The 21815-nt window shown below is 53.0% G+C and overlaps 1 protein-coding gene across 5 annotated transcripts; it reads left to right on the top strand.

Moving 5' to 3' along the window:
* Positions 1-1587: 1587 nt before the first annotated feature.
* On the top strand, positions 1588-13802 carry LOC128424287 (zinc finger protein 250-like). Of its 5 annotated transcripts, none has more exons than XM_053410298.1 (6): positions 1588-1901; positions 6293-6444; positions 8795-8904; positions 9956-10066; positions 10490-10603; positions 11601-13802. In XM_053410298.1, the coding sequence occupies exons 3-6, from the start codon at positions 8874-8876 to the stop codon at positions 13223-13225; spliced, it is 1881 nt and encodes a 626-aa protein (XP_053266273.1). In that variant the 5' UTR covers positions 1588-1901; positions 6293-6444; positions 8795-8873; the 3' UTR covers positions 13226-13802. The 5 variants fall into 5 exon arrangements, with proteins under 5 accessions (XP_053266273.1, XP_053266272.1, XP_053266274.1 ...); XM_053410297.1 differs by having other exon boundaries at positions 8792-8904; XM_053410299.1 differs by lacking the exon at positions 1588-1901 and adding an exon at positions 2544-2872 and having other exon boundaries at positions 8792-8904.
* The last annotated feature ends 8013 nt before the right edge of the window (positions 13803-21815 follow it).

Here is a 21815-nt window from a genome sequence, read left to right as displayed (position 1 = left end):
GTGGCCTTAATGATTCATGCACGCTGGTATTTAGAATCCACAAGTTTTGCTGGCTATGTTCTATTAGAATGTTTGTGGAAAACATAAAAGGTTAGTACATTTTGTGCAAGAACAGCATGCAGGATCAGGCCAGTGGTCTATCCAGTCCAGTATCCTCTTCGGAACCAGAGTGGGAAACCCTAAATCTGGTTGGGATTACCCAGTGGGGTGCTATCAAGCCGGGTGGGGCTCTGGAGGTGTAAATAACTTCTTCTTTGGCGATCCCTCGTAGCCGAGTAAGATTGTCTTCCATAAAAAAGGTTTTAACAGTGAGTCTGTAAGTGACTGTGGAGACCAATTCTGGATCCCCACCTCCTTCCACAGTGGGGACATTGGTGGGAGCTGATCACAGTGTGGATTTGCCAAGCATGCCTTCCTCTTAGCACGTTTCTCCCTTGTGTCCTGAGTTCGAGTGTCTTCAAAGCCCAGGACACCTTTGGGAAAGGCTGTTCTCCAACTGGAGCGCTCGCAGGCCAGTGTTTCCCAGTTGTCAGTGTTTATACATTTTTTAAGATTAGCCTTGAGAGTGTCTTTAAACCTCTTTTGTTGACCGCCAGTATTACACTTTCCATTTTTAAGTTCGAAATAGAGTAGTTGCTTTGGAAGACAATCATCAGGCATCCGCACAACATGACCAGTCCTACGAAGTTGATGTTGAAGAATCATTGCTTCAACACTGGTGATCTTTGCTTCTTCCAGTACAGTGGTATTAGTTTGCCTGTCTTCCCAAGTGATGTGTAAAATTTTCTGGAGGCGCCGTAGAAGGAATTTTGCTGAACTGATTGAACTAAACAGTTTTAATTGGATTTTGAATAAATATGCAATTATTTATTACCATTTCAAATGCTATTGTGTTGTTATCTTCCTTAGTGGGTCGTGCAAACCACTGTTCTGAATAATGCTTTTTTAACTGGGGATGAGTTTATGGAACCGAGGTGCAAGTGCTCCCTGATTGTTTGGCAGCCACTGGAATTGACACATGAGATTCCCTCCAGAAAGGACAATCCCACACCGCACATTCAAAGCACAGGATTTCCCCAAAGAACTCTGGGAACTGTAGTTTCCTCTCTCACAGTGATACAATTCCCAGCATCCTTAGCAAACTGCAGTTCCCAGGATTCTTTAGAAGTCATGTGGTTTAACTGTCTCCTTGCGCTTAACAGGTAAGGCGTTGGCTCTGCTCCTCCTCCTTTGTCGCCCCACAGCAAACGAGTTGAGGCCTTCCCATGTAGGCCTCAGGCGCTTCCCGCAGAACTACTTCTCCCATGATGCCCTGAGCGGAAGAACCTCTCGCGAGAGGTGAGCCGTGAAACCCGGCCGCCATCGCGAGATTCCCCTCCCACGCTTCTCGGGCAAACGGGACGGCGCCCCATTTCCTGCCTCTGCGCCCGGCGGGAACTCGCTCTCCCATGATGCCGCGCGGCGGGTTCCTTTCCGCCAATCTCCTTTCAGAGTCCGGGCGGGGTAAGGAGGGAGAAAGAGGAAGAAGGTCCGTGAGGAGAAGCAGGGAAGCGGAAGTGCGTGTATTGTGGAGGGCGAAAGGGGGCGGGGCTTGGGGGAAAGAGAGCGAGCGGGCCTTTCCGGTTCCTTCATCCGGGTCCTTTCTGCTCTATTAAAATAAAAAATAATCTATATATACAGCTATATGTATATATAACAGGCGACGGGGAGAAGGGGGAGGAAAAAAGGGAAAAGAAAAGACGAGGCCTCGCCCCTCCGCCGCGTGACGTCATCGCGTGAGGTCACCGGGCCCGGCGATGATGCGTCGGTGACGCGGGCCTCGCGTCCGCCACGGCCGGGGACCGTCACGGTGTTGCTATGGCAACACCGCCTGCTGGGTCAGGGGGTCACCGCGCGGCCTGGTGAGCGGGGCGGGGGGGCAGGGAGAGGGCCGGGGGGCCGCCCGGGCGGTGGGGCGGGGGCGAGGGAAGGGCGGGCCGGGGGGGTGCAAGGCGCAGCCCCCGAGAGAGGGAGAGGCCTCGCGGGTGGGGGGGGCGCAGGGGAAGCCCCTCCGCGGGAGGAGGGAGGGGGCACTCCCTGCGTAGCTGGGTAAAACCCGGGTCTGGACCCTCCACCCCCCTCCCCACTCAGCCACCCCCTCAGAGGGTCCTGCTGGAGGGGGGTCTCCAAAGCCCCTCCCTCCTTCCTCTCTTTCTGCCCCCCCCGTAGTGCTGCTGTCCACCCCCCCATGGCACCCCTATAGGGCGGTGTGGGCTCCCCTCTGCGTCCGCGAGCATTGAATGCATTTCTCCCTCCCCCCCCCCGCCCAGTTCCTCCCGAATTCCTGAAGTTCCCTCTGCACAAAAGGCTGGCTCCGGAGCAGATCGCCCGTTTCCCTAGCCAGGGTCGATGGGTGGGCCCTGGGGCACCTTTGGGTGGTGCCACCTTCCCGCCTTATTCGTTCATTTTGAGCCAACGTTGCCCCGGGGCTTTAGGTGGAGACTTCCCAGCCCTCCTCCTGGGCCTTGAGAGGACAGGGGTGGCTGCCCTTAGCCGGGGCCAAGATGGGCTTTGGGGCCTTCCAAACTTGTGGAAGTGATGGATGCAGAGGGTAAGAGGGAGGCAGAGGCCTTTTTTATCTGAATGGGGAAGCCTGGAAATGCCTGTAATTCAAAAAGGGCCTCTCTCAGTAGGCATTCATATTCACCTGAACTTTGGCAGCTTTGTACCTGCAAAATGGGAGTTATTAGGTGCCCATTTGCACTTTTTCCATAGATGGACATAGCCTCTGGTTGCCCCTGGAGTCAGGGCAGCAGTGGCAGAATTATAGGACAATCCTTTGCATGTCTGCTGTGAATGAAGTTTAATCAAATTAAGTGGGAATTTCTCCTGGGTAAGTGTGTTAGCTGTTGAGTGCAAAACCCCCCAACCTATTATTTCAAGATACAGGGTCCCAAGTTGGTGGGATGTAGCTTCTAGAGAACTGGAAATTTCAGAGGTTGATGTTTAGCACAATCCTGTGCTCATTTACTTGGAGGTAAATTCCATTGTGTCCAGCAAGTCAACCTTCCTCGCTAAAGCATGTGCAGCATTGCAGCCTTAAATGGCCAACACTTTTGACTCTTTTGATTTACCATCCCCAAATCAGAGCCAAGTTGGAAAATAGTTTAAAATTGACTTGCCTAGTCGCCTTTGAAATGTGATGCTGGTCATCAGAACATGAGGGTTTCTTCTAACCAGGCTAGGCTGGTGCTGGAAAAAAGAAGCAGGTAGTTGCCAGAGTGGAAAAAAAGCAAAGATTTCTCTCTAGCCCTTGAGCCTTGGCAGAAAGTTGCCCTTGCAGTTCAGTTGGAAAACGTGTGGATGGCAGAGGTCAAAAAGATATTTGCAGCCTCTGGGGACAAGAGAGGGAATTGCTGTTATATTTCTGGGTCCGCTGCTAAAAATGGCTTGTTTTCTGCTCTGTGGGTTGTGCTGGAAGGCTGCAGTGGGGCTGGCTGGCGGGTGGGGCTTTGGGGCTGCGTTGGAGGAGCTTGGGCTGTCAGGAGTGGAGCTTTGTTCACTGTCAGGCCAGTTCTCCAGTTTCTTTCCTGGATCCTTAACTGGCTTCTAGATTTTCCTTGAGTGCTTCTGGCCGTGGTTTGGGTTTCCCATCTTGACAGCAAACTGTGGCAGGAAGCGATTAACCTCAGCTTGATAAGGTTAACTGCTGCACAACTTTCGATTCCTTAAACATTTTGTACTAAGAAGGGATTTGTCTTTCTAGTCCCCTCATTAATCAGTTCAGATTTCAAAGCTTTTGTCTGAAAGAGAGCACCTTTCCCAAGTGGAAGAAACCTTATGTGAAAGATTTTGTAATTTGCTTATGGGCAAAAACTGTCTTGGCCAGACGCGTTCCTCTGGCTGTGGAATGGGTCTTTGAATGGACATGGCAGAAGAACTGTGGAATGGCCGCAACAGCAGATCCTGCTTCCACCTGTCTTCCAGAGAAGGCAGTTTTGGAATGGGAACCTCCAGAGACTGTAAGGAGCAGCTTGAGAAGGAATGATGGGGCAGGCTGGACAGCTGCTCCCTCCTCATTCTGTCTGCCAGGCTGGACCAAGAGAGAGTGGGCACCTGGGGTGGCATTGCTGGAGGCAATTCCGTCCTTTTCCCACCCCCCGCAGACCATCTTTTGTGCTGATTCCTGGCCCTTGGAACAAGGCAACCTCTCTCCCTTGGTCAGAGTGTTTCACTGTGTCCTTCACATTCTTCTTCAAGAATTCACATTCTTCTTCAATTTCCTTTGCCAAGGCTCTTCCATTTAACGTGTATCCACTTTCTCTGCTGTGACCCCATCTTGTTGAGCGACTCGGGGGGGGTGTGTGTTTAGTACAGCTGCCGTTCAGTGGGCCTCAGGCTATTAAGTTTCAGTTTTGAAACCCAGGTTCACCACCGTGGAAGGTGGTGGACTTTCCTTCTTTGTTTGAGGTTTTTAAACAGAGTTTGGATGGCCATCTGCCAGGGATTTTTAGCTGCGATTCTGGTATTGTAGGAAGTTGGACTACATGACCCTTTGGATCCTCTGCAATTCTATGACGCTGTGATCCCTGCTCAGCTCCAGCGTTTGCTTTGCTACCTTTGACTCTGCCTAAGCCACCATATGAATGAAAAGTAACTTTCCTAAGGGCCGGGGACTTCTGCAGGAACCTTTTTGAAGAAAAAAGAACCTCGACATTCAGGATGCTGTCCAAGATTCCAAGGCTGTGTTTTCTGGGTCAGATTCCGCAGTGCCCTGAGATCATGGGATCAGGCAGTTAAAGCAAGGGTTGAAAGACAATTGATCAGAAGACAGCTGAGGCTATAGGGAAAGATGTGTCTGCAGAGGCTCAGGGAAAGAAGTCTTGCTGTGTCAGGAAGCCCCCAAGTGGGAAACGAAAGCAAGGACTCTCTTGTGGGCTAGTGCTTCACAGCCAAAGGTATTCTGTGGCATCCATGAGACTGCAGAAAGCCACCATTTCTAGTAGCCATTCAGTAGCCTTCAAGGATTTGTCTAATCTTTTTAGTGGCCACCACTAAGTCTTCTGGCAGCAAATTCCACAAGTGAATTGTGCATTGTCCAAAGAAGTCCTTTCCGTTTCCTGTCTTAAATCCCTTGCCCGTAAATTTCATTGAATTATCCTGTTATTTATTGCACCTATTATGCCTCTAAGGTTATAAATCCTTTTCAAGGTGTACAAGTAAAATAAAAACCACACAGTGTGGTTGCTATGAAGCAGTGGCAAAGCATTTTTTAAAAAACCTCATCATTGCTGGCAGAATTCTCTCTGCAGCATTTGGGAGCAGAGGGTGTTACTTTGGCCTGCCTGTCTCTGCCCTCTATCATTGCCTGAGGTAATGGGGGAGGGGTTGAGATTCCCTCCCTCCACTTTCTTATAGAATCATAAATTTGGAGGCATGGAAACAACCGAAAGGGTCATCCAGTCCAACTTGCTGCAATGCATAATTTTTTTACCATGCATAATTTTATCACCGTCCACCATATCCCTTCTTACTATTTTTTAAAATAGTGGACGGTCACCCCATATCAAAAAAACAAATAGTGTACAGCCAGGAAACTCATCAGGAAGAGGCTTCTGCTTTTTTGGGTTGTGGTTTCCTTCACCTTTCCTTTGTTTTTTGATACGGAGTGACCCAGACTCCTTAGCATACGAAACGTAGCAGCTATAGCAGCATCTATATTTCTGGGCAGGAACCGTAGAATTGCAGAGTTTGAAGGGACCCCCAGGGGCCATCTAGTCCCTGACTCTGCTACCGTAGTCCTCAACCTTTTCTTTGGCACCTGCTGCTGCTTCCTTTCATGTTCTCTATGGTCTTGCAGTTCACATGTCTCTCTCCCCACCTCCCCAAGTGGTGTGTCTGTGTCTGCAAACAGAGAGGAGACCTGGCAGCCTGTCTGTGCTGTTGTCTCTCCTGCAAACCTTTCCAAGTGAAAGGGTACCTTTTATTGGGCCAGCTTGTCTCCCAGAGGCTGCAAATGAACTTATGAAATGTATATTCTTTCTTGAGTTTCTGTGTTTGGTATGCAGCAATGAACATAAGAAGAATCTGCTAGTGGCCAGTGGCCCATCTAGTCCAGCTGCTGTTCTCACGGCGGCCGGCCAGAGCCCTAACGGTTGAATCTAGTGCTTTCAAAACAGCAAAAAACCAAGCCGTTTGCTTTGCACAGAGACTCAGAGAAATTGAGCAAAGCTAGATGATTTGCAGGGGGCTTGGGTTACGCGGGGCCTCAGCACCCTGTTTGCTTAACCTCTTCTCCTCCTGGTTGATGCAGGGCCTTTCAGAAAGAGCAGCAAAAATAAGCCGCCAGAAGGATGGTGAGACTCGCAAGACGAATCCCGTTTGCCTTTCAGTTGCCGAGGAGAAACATGGTCTCCCCTCCCTGGATAACTGTCCTAGGAAATGCCTGCAAAGGGGGCTGCCCAGGTAGGGTGAGGGCAGGGGGAGTCTGAGCCGTGGGTTGGAGCTCTCTGGGGCAGCTGCTTCTTGCCTTCCGACGCCTTGCTTGGGGAAGGCTCCCCAGTCCCTGTGCCCTAATTGGCCCTCCAGCAGATGCCATTGGACTCCCATCAGCCCTGAACATTGACCATTCTGCCTGGGGCTGATGGGATGCCATCATCTTCTGGAGGGCGCCATGTTGAATATCCCCGCCCTGTGCACTTTGATGGGCATGGCTTGGCTCCAGTTGGATGCAACTAGGCATGTAGGGCTTCGTCCCACAGATATTGTGGGGATTGGGCCCCCCAATGTGAAGCACACACAACATACGCACAGAACCTAAGCAGAGCCTGCAGGATCAGGCCAATGCCCCACCCAGTCCAGCTTCGGTATGGCTCCTCCTCCTATAAGCTTTGATATTTTATCTCACAACACTACTTTACAACAGTCTTCCAAGGACAGACTTTAAGCCAACCAGCCTTTAATTTCCAGGGTCCCCCTTAGATCCCTTTACAAAAACCATTGACACAATGGATACTTTCCAGTCCTCAGGCATGGAGGCTGATCTGAGGGACAAGTGACATATTTTTTTGTTAGCAATTCCACATTTCAGTTATTTGAGGCGCTGCGTCTAATCTTTCGCCCCATCATGAACCTGTAGTGTTCCTGCTGGGTCCTCAGTGGCACAACACCTGCTTTAGGGAAGCTTTTAGTGTTTGAGGTATTACTGTATTTTAATCTTTGTTGGAAGCCGCCCAGAGTGGCTGGGGAAGCCCAGCCAGATGGGCGGGGTATAAATGATAAATTATTATTTATTATTATATTTGAATGCAGAAAGTCCCAGGTTCAGTCCTTGAAAGCATCTCCTGTCATTCCTGGCCGTTGGCCATAAACATCCTGTCCTGACTGTGGCCACCTAGATGCCTCAGTGGGAAACCAGGGAGCAGAGCATGAGCCCCAGAGCCCTCTGGATGCATTGTTGCCTTCAACTTTTGAGGTGGGCCAAGGAAACTTTCCGCAGGGCCTGCAAGACAGAGCTGTTCCGCCAGGCCTTTGGCCAGGGCATAGCCTGACTCCCTCCTTCGGCAATCTTCGTGGAGCTCTGGCCCAATGGTGGCCAGTGGCTTGAATTTAATTAATTTTATAATGAATGATTTTAGAGTGTTGTTTGTGTTGTACTTTTGTATTGTTTTATTGTTGTTAGCCGCCCTGAGCCCGACTTTGGCTGGGGAGGGCAGGATATAAATAAAATTTATTATTATTATTATTATTATTAATACGCCCAGGAACCTCACCAAAATGCTGGAGAGGGTGCAGCTCCACAGGCACATATCTCCACATGTGGTGGGAATGTCCCAAAATCCAACTATTCTGGGCAACAGCCATACGAGAAATATGTAAAATAACTAAACAAGTATTAGATATCACCCCAGAATTGGCCCTACTAAACATCTTCCAAGACGACAACGCCCATTTACACCACAAAGAACTCATAACCCACCTACTTTCAGCAGCCAGAAACACCATAACCAGACACTGGAGAGACCTGTCAGGAGTAAGCATGGACCAGTGGTACCAAATAGTATGGGAAACAGCCCTACTAGAAAAATTAACTAATAAACTGAAACTGACACGGGGACAAACAGAAGAAGACGCCTTCACCCCGGTATGGCTCCTCTTTATCACATACACAGCCCAACAAGACAATGACAATAATCCACCAACAGCATACAAATCAATATGGCTAACCTGATCCAAAACACCCACCCACCCCACTCACACACGAAAACAAAGATCACCACAGCCAATCACAAACAAACAATCACACCCTAGGCCAACCCCAACCTCTCTCACCACCAAAGGAACACAAGTGAACAACACAAGCAACGCTGACACCAAACTCTACATACATTAAGCATAATAGAAACACCGCCACCTGACCCCACCCCCATCCATCTCCCCTCTCTCCACCCCCCCTTTCTTTTTTCTTTCTTTTTTCTTCTCCCCCTAATGCCTCAAAAATTGAAACGGATTTGTAAAAATGTTACATGGGAAAAAAAATACGAGGCATTACACTTCTGTAAAACAAGAAAATCCTAAATAAAATATTTAAAAAAAAACTTTTGAGGCGGGGCATAGCCACCCTGGCCATGCTGGTGGGGCTGATGGGAGTTGTAGTCCAGCCACATCTGGGGAGGACCTTGCTGCCCATCCCTGCTGGTCCGAGGCTGTGGCTTTGGTATAAGACGGCTCCTGCCACTCCTGGGTTGGGCTTCCTGGCCTGAGGCGGCTTCCTCAAAGCAGGGCAAGCGCTGACCAGTCCATCTTGTCGCAGCAGGTGACGTCTGAGCCTGCCCTGGTCTGCGTCTCCCCGGAGGAGGTCCCGGAGAATCCGCAAGGAGTCAGTGGGTGTGGTGATGGAGAACTACGAGCTGGTCACTTCCCTGGGTAAGACGCCGCTGGTTTTGTTTGGGGGGGGGCAGTTGCTTGCCAAATGCTTTGTTGTCTTGCCTGTTGGAGCCTCAGAGAGGCTCGGCTCCTCGTTCACACTGGCTCTGCTCAAGAGGGGCAGAGAAACTACCGTGCACCTCAGATAGCTAATACAGTGGTACCTTAGAAATCAAATGGAATCCATTCTGGAACTCCGTTTGACTTCTAAAACATTTGGAAACCGTGGCACGGCTTCTCATTAGCTGCAGGAAGCTCCTGCAGCCAATTGGAAGCCGTGTAAGCTGCGTCGGACATTTGAGCTCCAAAGAACGTTCGCAACCCGGAAAATTCACTTCTGGGGTTGCGGTGTTCAGGAGCCAAAATGTTTGAGTCACAAGGCGTTTGGGATCCAAGGTATGGCTGTATTGTGAGGGCCAGAGGGTCTGTCAGCCTCTTTCCTGCCAGTTGTTAGGTCTCCACTCCAGGCAGCAGAGCTCCCACCTAGCATGTGATGTTGGAGCCCAGCTCTGAGGTTTCAAGAGCATGTTTGGTGGCGGCTGGCTGAGTCTGCTTTGGTGCAGGAGTCTCTTGGGGTTGCTTAACACAAGAAGAGCCTGCTGGATCCGGCCAGTGGCCCATCCAGCCCAGAATCCTGATGGCCCCACCAGATGCCCGTCATGGGAAAAACCCACAAGCAGAATCTGAGCACAACAGCCGCTCTCCCCTGTTCTTTGGCTTCTGGCAACTGGGATTCAGAAGCATCGCTGCCTCTGACTGTGGAGGCAGACCAGAGCCACCATGGCTAATAGCCATTAATAGTCCTTTCCTCCATCAGCTTGCCATCCATTTGCCTCTGTGTGTAGATGTGATTCTGTGGTAGATATTTTTCCCGGAAAGAAACCCTCTACCTTTAAGAGCCTGCCCTGGGGTGTGGTGGGGTACAGAGGGGCCGCCTCTCCAACGCATCTGCATTCAAGGAGTGCTCCTTTCTCTGTGCCAGGTGTGGAAACCTGAGTCAGCCTTTTAAAAGCCACCGCAATGGAGCGTAATGGTGTTCCTCCCTCTCCAGGCTACCCGGTTCTCAAACCTGATCTCCTGTCTCGGATCGAGCGTGCTGGAGAACAGTGCGTTGGTGATCAGCTGGACTCTAGCAGAGGGATTCCAACAGATCCATGCCCAGGTAAGCCACTAAGCAGAGTGGGAGAATGGATCACCTTCATCATTTTTGTTGAATTAATTGAACTAAGTTTGGTTTGGAATAGACGTGCAATTAATTGTTAACTGTTTCTGATTTTATTGAGTTATCATATTTCTTAATGGGTCGTATTCAAAACTGCTGTTCTGAATAATGCTTAAGAGAGGGTTGAGGGCTCTGGGGTTGAGTGTGTGGAACTAGGGGGGCGGAAACAGAGATAAAAGCCATGGAGGCCACAACCAGAGTTTCTGGAGGCCCTTGGCAGACAATGCCTGTGGTACCTTTTGGCTTCGGTCACTCTGCAGGTGTGGCCCCTTCTTCTTCTTCCAAGTCTTCCTGTTGGCCAAGAAGGCAAGGGCAGGTTTTTCACAGAGTGCATCAAAACTAACCACTTCTTCCCTGTGCCAGGCTACCGGTTCTTCAAACCCGAGAGCTTATCCTGGATTGAACGGTGGGAAGAGCTTGGCGTCACGGATCGCCAGAAGCTGGAGGAAGGCAAGCTGTGCACAGGCTCCTGCCAAGGTGAGGAGCCATCCAGCAGAGGCTGTTGCCTATTGGTTGACTCCAGCAGCAGTTTCGGTTGCCAGGCCAATGGGGAGGCAGCCTGTGGCCCTTCAGATGGCACTGGACTTCAAGTCCCATAATCCCTGGCCAGGGACTCTGCTGGTGAAGGGGACTGATGGGAGCTGGGAGCCTGACAATATTTGGGAGAGCCACTTCTGTTCTAAAATAATAAATAATGAGGCACCCATTTATTTACCATTCTCTGCGGCCACAGCAGGGGCTGTGGTTTGCCAGCCGTTTGACCTCACCCCTGGAGGTGCACTCCATTGTCTCTTGAGACAGGCGGATAAGAACAACCCATTTATTCTTTAAAAAAAATGGTTTGCCCCCCTCCCAGCCCTGAATGTACAGGCTGGATGTTGTCTGGATTGTTGCCTGCATAAAAATACGGCATGTTGTGGACCTTTTCACTCCCCCAGCAGCCTTGCCCCAAACATTCACGGCATACCTCCTTATTCTTCTTATTTAGTTGGTTTCTTATTGTTTACATATATTTATAACATAGAAGTATAGCAACAGAGGCCAGATAAAAGCAGAAAGGAATATCTAGAAATAAACATATAGGAACAAAGTTCCATACCAAAATAAAAATAATAATTAATTAATACCACCAGGTTCCAAGTAACACGGGTGGGCTTACATTATCCTGCACCTTACTACTTCAGTTTATTGTAAAAACAGTCCATTAATTGATAAATACATTGCCTTGTCGTCTGCCCTGTCTGGTTCTCACCATATATGCAAGCTTAACCATGCCTACCATATCCCAGATTGCTTTATACATTCTCTCATAAACTTAGGAGTGGCCTTTGATTCTTTTTCCGGGAGAATTGGTGCACAAAACGAAGCTCCTCCGTTCTTCTGCAAAGGCCTCCTTGTGCTGTGTTCCTCTTGCCCCTTCTCATGCTTCCTTTCCACCTCTTTTTCTCCCTTTCTCTCTTCCCGCCCCCTTCAGGAGCAGCCGGCCGCGGCAAGGCCATCAAGGAGGAGGAAGGTGGCCAGAAGGGCTTTGTGGCCAGCTTGGAGCGCTACCAGCTCTTCCCCGACAGCTCCCGAGCGGGCCTTTTCCTGGCGCCCAACGCCGCCCAGCTGCGGGCGCAGCAGCCTCGTGTCAAGAAGGAGGAAGCGGCCTCGTGCGAGCCGGGCCTGTGCGGCCCTGGGCGCCCCTCTCAGGGCCTGGGCTCGGGCCCCTTCGCCTGCGTGGTTTGCGGGAAGTGCTTCCGCCAGAAGCAGGGCCTCATCACGCATGGGCGCATCCACACGGGCGAGAAGCCCTACCCCTGCCTGGAGTGCGGCAAGCGCTTCCGCCAGCGCCCCAACCTGCTGACGCACCAGCGGGTGCACACGGGCGAGCGGCCCTTCCCCTGCCTGCGCTGTGGCAAGCGCTTCAGCCAGAAGGCCAACCTGGCGGCCCACCAGCGCACCCACGCCGTCCAGGAGGGGCTGATCGCCCCAGAGCCCAAGACGCCCGTGCCGCGGGGCAGCCGCCAGACGGAGAAGCCTTTCCCCTGCAACGTCTGCGGGAAGAGCTTCAGCCAGCGGCCCAACCTCATCACCCACCAGCGGATCCACACGGGCGAGAAGCCTTTCGCCTGCACCGAGTGCGGGAAGCGCTTCAACCAGCGCGCCAACCTCATCACCCACCGCCGCATCCACTCGGGCGAGAGGCCCTTCCCCTGCGCCACCTGCGGCCGCCGCTTCAGCCAGAAGGGCAACCTTGCTGCCCACCAGCGCACCCACTCCCAGCAGAGGCCCCACGCCTGCTCCTGCTGCCCCAAGCGCTTCAAGGGAGAGTCGGCCCTCCGAGCGCACCAGAGGACCCACAGACAGGTCCTGGGAGCTGACCCCCTGGCCGGAGCCCTCTTGGCGGTGGCTCCTGGCCTCCAGCAGCAGGCCCCGCTCCCCGGGGACCCCACCTCGGCCGCGCAGAGGGCCACGCCGGCCCCCCGCCAGGATCTGCCCGGGGACCCCACTCCGGGCGTCCATCGGGCTGCCCCCTCTGGGCAGCAGGCGCAGCAGCCACAACAACAACAGCAGCAGCAGCAGCCCCAGCAGCAGCAACAGCACGGAGCCCCTCATGGGCCACAGTCTCTTCCCGCGGACCCTCCACCCGGTCCCCACGCAGCAGCGGGCCCCGCTGGACACCTCCAGGGTGTGGCCCCCGGCTCGGAGCAAGGGCCGAAGCTGAGTGCCCCGCCGGCCGTGATGGACCCCCACGCCGAGATGCTCCACTGCCAGCGCCGGCTCAGCCTGCCGGCGCTGCCCACCTCCAGCGCCCATTCCGTGGTGCCCATGGGGCAGCCGCAGCCCATCACCACCAAGCCCAAGAGCCTGGTGGGACCGCGGCTGGATGCCCCCAGCGACATGCTCCACTGCCTCTGCCACGCCAGCAGGGCCTCCCTGGTCATTCCTCACCCGCCGCACCTGGGGCAGCTCCAGGCGGGCGCCAGGGACGCGCCTGGGCGCGCCTGGCTGGGCATCCCGTGCCCGGCCCGCACCCTGCAGCTCCAGCAGGGGGCCCAGGGCCACCCCGCCGCCCCCAACCCAAGACTCTGCTCCATCCCAGATTCCCTGCGATAGTTTCCTCCTCCCCCCCAAAGACGGGCGCTGTGCAAGCACAGATTGGTGGGGGCTGGGCTTGGCCCTCCCCACAAAGGACCTCCCACACATAAACAGCCCTCGGCGGTGGGGCAAGGCGGTAGGGCTCATGCATGTATTGTGGACAGGAGAGCCCTCAGTCTGCACCGACCCCCCCCCTTTGCTCCTGCATCTCCTGGCACAGAAAAAGATCAATCTTTCTTGCAGCGCCACCAGACTTCTCCCCCTAGAAGCTTGAGCCCGCGGGGGTGTCCTTGTGCCAAGTGTATTTTCTTCATCCCTACAATCCCCCCCCCGCCATGTACCACATCTGCCTCCCTCCACCCCAGGAACCAGCGGAACTCCCCTCAACCGCCTCATGCAGCACAGATGCGGCGGAAAACTGCCTCCCCCGGGGAGGTGAACGGGGCCCTGCGAGCAGGCAGTGTCTCCAGACTGGCAGGCAGCAACGTTATAGGGCCTTCCTTTGAAAAGAGGACTCTGGAGAGGACCTGCTTTCTTCCCCTCCTTTCACATGCCTGCTGTCACCTAGCAAATTCCACCTGGAATCTCTCGCCTTTGGCGGGTGCAGGAGAGGACAACGTCCTACGTGTGAAACTGGGAGATGCCTTAGCTGCCGTGCGAGGCCAGCCAGAGTTGACCAGCACAAAAGAACCACAGGAACAGCCGCTGCTGGACTCTGCAGGCAACGGGCTCTGCTGCCTACCAGATCCCGGGCTCATTTCTCTCGTTTGCCCTGTGCAGCCGAGGATACCGAATGCAGGAGATTCGGGTGACGAGGAACATTATCAGTCTGCTGCAGGAGCAACACGGATGGTTGGATTTTCCGGGGGTGGGGAGGGGGCGAACTTGTGCCAAGAACCCTTGCCCATAATCTCCACACTCCCCTGCTTCCTCGCGGGCAGAGCAGACTCTTGACGCCTCTCCTGCCCGATGGCACTCTGCATGCTTTGCCTTTTCACGGAAAAGCGGGGCGGGTGGTTGAAGGAGGGAAGAAGCCCCTCCCCTCCAAAGACTGGCAGAGGGGGGGGGAGGAGGACTTCAGCATGCTTCAGAAGCGGCGCATTGCTACGGAGCGGTCTGGATCCTGGGCGCAAGCAGCAAAGTCCACTCCGCGAGGAGAGCTGGGCTTCCTTCGTCTTCAGTCTGCGGGGGGGGGGGCGGTGCTGGTGGGAAGCAACTGGTGGCCTAGAAGCGTCCAAAGCTGCCTTCCCCAGGCCTGGTGCCCTCCAGGTGCTTTGGAGCACAAATCCCGTAGCTGGTGGGAGTTGTGCTCCAAAACACCCCGCGGGCACCAGGCTGGGGCCAAGGCCGGTCTGTAGTGTAGGCGTGGATGAGGTATGGAAGCGTTGACCAAAGAGGAGGAGGAGGGGAGGGATGTCCAGGGGTCCCTCCTCTTGGGAAGGCTGGGTTGTGGGGCAGGAGAGGCAGCCGAAGCACTTTACATGTGACCCCCATTAGGCCCCCTTGACCTGGATTCTGCCTTCTGCCACGTGGCTTGCCCCTCTGGCTTCCCCACGGTGTGTTGACTGGTCTGCAGAGACCGCGCTGGCCTGATGGGCTAGAGGGCTCTCTGCATTGGCTCAGTGGGCAGCCAAGTTGGTTTTGGGGCGTGCCAATGGGCTGCTTGTTCCTCCCCTGCTTTGCAGAGCAGGCCCCCAAACCTCCCCTCGGGATGCCACCCCTTAGAAAAAGGACCCCGGGCAACGAGAGGGGGAATCTGTGCCTTAAGCTCCCAGATCCTCGGCCCACTTTGTCAACCAGTCCTGGTTGGAGGGTGGCGTCGTGGTGGGGAGGGTGTTGACTGCACATAAAACCGGGCCAGGTGCTTTAGAAGCCGTGGGCAGGGCACAATCGGGTGGCAGAGGAGAGAGTTGTGGGATACAAGAGGCATGAGAGCCCCGAAGGCGTCCAGGAGGTGTGGAAACTGCGTGCCCCAGACAACACTGGCTCTTCTTTCCTTGAGGGCCGCAGGCTGTCGGGTTGTCATGGCCAGACTGTGCCCAGTTGAGGCCCCGCAAGTGCTCTTGGATTCCCAGCTCCCGCCAGGCCCAGCATAAAGTGATTGGATCCTCTAAGGTGTCTGTATCCCTCTGGCTATCAGCCATTTTTGTGTGTGGCTTTGGCGGGGGAGCGTGCAAAGGGTTTACGTACTTATGGGTCCAAACAAAGGGGAAGCTCCCTGTGCCTGCAGTGCAAAGGCGGGAGACCCTGTGGCTGATGCTTCTCCTCCTGTTACACGTTGCCCCCGACCCAGAGCGAGGCTGGAGAATTAATGTTTGATCCTTTACTGTTTGGGGAATGGTTTGCTCCCACCTCTCAAGGACCCGCTCTGATGTCTCTGGGGGTGGGGAAAGTACCTGGGGTGCCAAGATGCAGGGGTCTTCTGCAGTTGGGAGGGATGCACTGTGCAGCTTCCTGGCTCTGAGTAAAAGCCGCCCCTTCCCTAGGAGGCTGGAGAAAAACCTGGGTCAGCTCTGGCCACAGGAACGTCAAACGCCCCACCTCCCTCCCAGGCTCCCTTCTCCAGGCTGGGCATTCGCTCCAGGCTAAGCCTTCACTCCTAAACCACCTGAGCTGCTATGAAGGGATCCCAACTGGAGAAGGTAGCTCTCCACTCTGCAGAGGGCCCCTTCTTGCACAGGGTTTTAGAGAAGGCCTTGGTGGCAATCCTGGGTCCAGGGCACCCGTGGGGAAAAGAGATGCTCTGCTTGTGCCTGGTGGATCTTTTGGGGCTGGTGACTTAAATGCAATGTGTGTGTTTTCTGGGAGGAGGCGTTGGGCACAAACCCCTTTGGGGAGGAGGGAGCAAAAGAACAATTGGGGTTGTGGGCAGCCAAGAAAGCTCTTTTCGGTCCTTGTGTTTGTGTCCGGTTGTTTGGCCTTCACCTTTGTGTTCTGTTCTGTAGGGAGTGTTCTGGGGGGGAACACGTTGGCGCAGACGTGCTTGCTTGGCATTTCCCCGGTTGCATGCTGAAACCCAAGCGGGTTGTTCTGGCCAGGGCGGGTGGGCGTGAGAGGGGGCAGTGGCAGGGGGAGGCAGGAGCAGAGGGAGCTGGCTGCCGGCCTCTGGGGACAGACCAGTGGTGTGCTGTCTATGCAGTCCAAGGATGCGGGAGGTGGGCTGCCCAGCCCCCTGCGTCAGTGTTTCAGTCCATCTCTGGCCCGTTTAGAACTAGACAATATGGTACTTGGTTGTGACACAGGCACCCTCCCCACTTCAAGTAGCCCTGGCATCCCTGGACCCAGGCCGCGGGCCGCTTAAGAACTCCTTTCGTCTCCCTTCGGAGCCACCGGTGGCTACTAAAGCCGCAGGTGGGGTGTCAGATAGGCTGGACTCTTGTGTGCCCCAGTGAAATTCTGTTGCGTTTGGGGGGCCTGTGTGTGCGTCTTGTTTTACGGGGAGCCGTTTCCTCCCCGCCCTTCCTTGCCATGCATTTTTGCTTACCCCAGCTTGCTTGAGCTCTCTGTCCTGCAGACAAATCTTCCTGAAGTGCACTTGCCCTCTTGCTCATAGCCCAGATTAGGTAGGCAAAGGGGTGTTGGTGGGTCTTTCCTCGAGGCCTGGTTGCTTGGACCTTGACGAGGAGTTTCTAATTTACATTTCTCCCCTCGCCATTGGCGGGGGGCGTTAGTTCCTCGATTGATGCAAAGCTTATCAAGAAGGCTTCTGTTGCAGGCTCTGGGTCACTGGCATCCCACCCCCCTTGGTTCCTTGCGACCCACAGTAGCTTAAGTGTTTCTTTCGCAGCTGCAGAGAAAGCCGGACTCACCGGGATCCCTGCTGCAGCCGCCAGTGGGCTCTTAGCCGTCTTTCAACCTGGTTTTGCTTATAAGGAGCTTCACCAACTAGGCAGCAGCCTTGGAGTGGCCTCAGCACCGCACGTCTTGCTATCCCGTGGCGACTTCTTGGCTCCTTTCCGTTGAACAGCTGCCTCCCTAGTTGCTGTCCCACCCGCATCCTGGACGGCTGTGTCACAGGCAGAAAATGCAACAGGCGAAGCTTATCGCATGCTGCTCAAGGCTGCAGCTGCCAAACGTTGGCCTGTCACGGGCCTGCTAATTGAGGAGTGAAGGGGGAAGCTGACATGGGCAGGCGATGGGGTCTTGCTTGTGCCATTCCCTGGTTACTCCTTACGGTCCAACCGCTTCTTCCTGCCCTGCAGTTTGACAGACAGGATGAACTGAGCAATGGCTGGGCGTGTGGGATCCCTGAAAGAAAGAGTGTAAGACGACTAGATGGTTCTGAGCGCCCCCTGCTCCAAGTCCAGCCGTGCTTCAGTTAGAACCTCCCTTTTTGGATCTGCCTCCATTGTACATTTTAAACTGGCTCAGAACCTGTTTAACTGCCATTGCACCCGAGTAGGAGACTCTCTGGAGTCCCAGTTCAGCTAGTTGTGGCAAAGACTCATTGAAAGCGATGGGACTTTCATCCTTCACAAAAACTAGGAGACTCAGTCCCTCCTCCCCCCGCCCAGTTAAGGTAAAACGTGTGTAAAGAAAATGCAGTTTATATTTCAATGACATTAACATCTCATAAACACAATAATATAAATCCTTGATGGACCAAGCTATCTTTTGACAAAATCAAAATTCCTCGGTGGCCGCCTTACTGAAAACCTAGCATTGCAGTGTGATAGAGCTTGTGATTTCTGATTTGCAGTTGCTTAAAGGAGGAGAGCGAACTTGCATCGGTGTGCAAAACGTGTCCCAGATGCACTTTGGGAAGTGTCCCAGTGGAGGCCGTTGACATTTTAAGCCTTCTCAGGTGGAGGATACTGGAAATATTTGACTCGGGGAAGTTGATTTGTTGGGCATGTCATGGTGCTAGCAAACCAGAACTCCTTTGCATGTTGGAGCAAAGTGTTTTGTGTTCTCCTTTATGTAGTTGCAAATCAGAAATCAAAGCCTATTGAACTGCAATGCTAGGTTTTTTAACAAAGCCATCACATCAATGAAGGTGTTATCAAAACATTTGGCCCTTTAAGAATTTCCAGCAGCAGGTCTCTTTGTGATAATTTTTCCCCGCTGAAATACAAAAAAAATTTCTCTGTGCGTTATTTTAACTGTTTCCCCAGCCCCTGTTCAGTGGGGCTTAAATCATGGCCAACTTGAGTTTGATCTGGACTGTTGCTTCTATGAAGACGAGGCTCCCTAAAATATAAACCTCTACAAAACCTCAGTTCTCCAGGATTCCTGTGTGCAGGACCACCCAGTGGCTTAAACCGGTTTCGAACAGGCTTAATTTGTGCATGGCCAATGTAAGCTCCTTGTAACTTCTGTGCTTGTCTGTCATTTTGTTCTGTGGCTTGGAGGGGCGACTAGGCAGAGGCAGAAAAGGCCGGAGAGGCTGGGAATCTTTGGGGAGCAGTGTGGGCCCAGCCGAGCTGGGGGAGAACCGCTTCCAGGCCCCCTCTGTGCTCTGGAGCGTGAAGCCAAAGCCTCGTGCCTGACACCCCCTTGCCCTGGACATTTGCAGTTTGGTGCTGCAGGTGTCCGCAGCAGGTGAACCCACAAAAATTAAGTAGGATCGAAGAACACCATTGCCTTGCAGAATCAGAACCGGGTCCCAGCACTCTGTCTCCAGTAGAGAGGCCAGCCAGCCAGACTCCTGGGCGTGATGGCAATGGCCCTTCTCTGTTGTCCGCTGCGTGTCTTTCCCCCCCACCGGCCAAGGGGGGCCATCCTATATCACCTCTGCACATGGAGGGTTCACTTAGCCTGTCCTGACCCGCCATTAACTTGCCTCCTCCTTTCGATAAAGGACTTTACATTCGCAGCCATCGTGGCATCCCACGGAAGCGTGGCAAAACCCATGAGCGAATAGCCCCGTCGTGTGCTGAAAATACTTTTTGTTTGTCCCGGACCCGCTGCCGACCGCTTGCATTGGACTTGCTTGACCCATCCGGATTTCAGCTGGACATTTGGGGCCGGGAGATCCCTGAACCCCCCAATATAAATCATGACTCCCTCTGTAGCCTGGAGGAGGAAGGTTTCTATCTGGCAATGTTGGGGTCCTCCAAGTTCTGGCCCAGGCAGGCAGCCGGCCAATGGAATGAGGTTGCAGTTGGGTGGGGGGCAGCCAGCCTGGAGAGGGAGACGGGGGAACAAGCCAACAATAGTTGGCTGGAAACATTTCTGTGACATTGCCAGAAAGCCCCCTCCCTTGCCCCCCCTTCCCCCTGCCTCCTCCATGAGTTGCCTCCTTTTACGACATGTTGATAACTTCATCCCCATTAACCCAGACGGGCCCCTTAGGGCTATTCCAGATGTATTATTATTATAATAATTATTATGTTTTATTATTTTCTGAGCTATGTTTGTTTGCAATAAAGGCTTTCTTACAGTTGCTGGAGTGAGCGTCCTGCTTGTGTGTGAGACACTGGCATGGTCTTGTGGGTAGAAGACGTACAGCCCCAGAATTGTAGGGTTGGCAGGGAACCTGGGGGTCATCTAGTCCAACCCCCTACAATGCAGGAATTGCAGCTCAAGAATCCCTGAAGATGGAACTGTGCCCCTGAAGGAGCAGGTGTGCAGCCTGGGAGTCATTTTGGACTCACAGCTGTCCATGGAGGTGCAGGTCAGTTCTGTGTCCAGGGCAGCTGCCTACCAGCTCCATCTGGTACGCAGGATGAGACCCTACCTGCCCACAGACTGTCTCGCCAGAGTGGTGCATGCTCTGGTTATCTCCCACTTGGACTACTGCAATGCACTCTACGTGGGGCTACCTTTAAAGGTGACCCAGAAACTGCAACTAATCCAGAATGCGGCAGCCAGACTGGTGACTGGGAGCGGCCGCCGAGACCACATAACACCAGTCCTGAAAGATCTTCATTGGCTCCCAGTACGTTTCCGAGCACAATTCAAAGTGTTGGTGCTGACCTTGAAAGCCCTAAACGGCCTCGGCCCAGTAGACCTGAAGGAGCGTCTTCACCCCCATCCTTCAGTCCCACAGACACTGAGGTCCAGCTCCGAGGGCCTTCTGGCGATTCCCTCCCTGTGAGAAGTGAAGCTACAGGGAACCAGGCAGAGGGCCTTCTCGGTAGTGGCACCCGCCTGTGGAACGCCCTCCCGTCAGATGTCAAGGAAATAAAAACACTCTGACTTTTAAAAGACATCTGAAGGCAGCCCCCTGCTTTTAATATTTGATGTTTTACTGTGCTTTTAATATTTTGTTGGCAACTGCCCAGAGTGGCTGGGGAAACCTAGGGTATAAGTAATAAATTATTATATTATCATCCAACCTCTTATTTAAAAAACCCCTAATGAAGGAGAGTCCAGCACCTTCCGAGGGGGTCCTTTCCACTGTCAAAACAGCTCTTAATGTCAGCTCTTCCTAAGGTTCAGTCTGAATTCCCTTTCTTTGAATCCATCGGTTTGGGTTCTCCCCCCGGAGCAGCAGAAAAAACCTTATTTGCTATTTGGTGTAACATAAAAAAAAGATGCCACTGAGTTTTAGGCTAGGGTGGCCCTTTCTCCAAGAACTTTGAGGAACACCCAGGTGCAACTTCCCTCAAAGTATGGCAGTGCCTGGGTAACCTGCGTGCCTCAAATGCTCTGATAGGAGACGAGGGTCTCCCAGGAAATATTTTACTGCATTCACACCCCACCTTTTTCTCTAAGGAGCTCCAAGTGGTGTATGTGGTTCTCCACCTGCTCCTTGAATCCCTTTAACAACAAACCTTGCAAGGTAAGTTAGGCTGGGAGTCGGTGAACGGCCCGAGTCCACATTCTGCGACCTTCATCCCCAACTGGGGATTTGAACCATGGTCTCTCCCAGGTCCTAGCCTGGCCCTCGAACCACTAGGCAACATTGCCTCTCTCCTGGAAAGAAGATGGGACATTCTACCTGGCAGGGAATGGGGTCTTCATGGACGTAGGCGGCTGCCCCATCTTGGGAAGAAAATGTCAAGAGATGCAAGTCCAGGAATCTGGGTGGACGAGCTCGGAAAAGTCCTGGGAGTTCCTGAGACCTGGATTTAATAATAATAATAATAATAATAATAATAATAATAATAATAGTAATAATAATAATAATAATAATAGTAATAATAATAATAATAATAAATTTCCTTTGGATCTGCTCTTTCCGAGGTGGTTTCCCGGATTACATTTTGGGGAGGTGTGTTGCTGCTGGCTTGGCTGATGGAGCTTTTCAGTGGCCGCCCACCAAGAGGAAAATCGCGTTTCCTTTCCCCTCACTGAGATTTAATCTCTGTGTGGGAATCAGAATAGCCCTTGAACGTTGATTTGAAGCATCCTTCCCACAGGGAGAAAAGCTTTAAAATGGGAGCGATGCTTCCTGTATCTCCATGTGTCTAGCGATCCATTTCATAAAGTGAATAAGGTGCGTTTCAACGCTTTCCCCCCAAGGCTGGCTGCTACATGGGGCAGCTTCACTCTGCATTGATGGCCTGGTGATTTATGGCTTCTGGTGTGGGATTTGAACTTTGATGGATAAGGCCAAATACCCATCTAATCCAGCATTTTTCTGGCGTCACAGGGGCCAACCAGATGCCACAAGCAGGATTTGAGCACTAGAGCAATTCTCCCCTCCTGGGGTTTCTTACAG

The sequence above is a fragment of the Podarcis raffonei genome, chromosome 12, assembly GCF_027172205.1.
Source record: "Podarcis raffonei isolate rPodRaf1 chromosome 12, rPodRaf1.pri, whole genome shotgun sequence".
Lineage (NCBI taxonomy): Eukaryota > Metazoa > Chordata > Lepidosauria > Squamata > Lacertidae > Podarcis > Podarcis raffonei.
The sequence above is the reverse complement of the archived record's forward strand: the minus strand, read 5'-3'. Positions and strand labels throughout refer to the sequence as shown.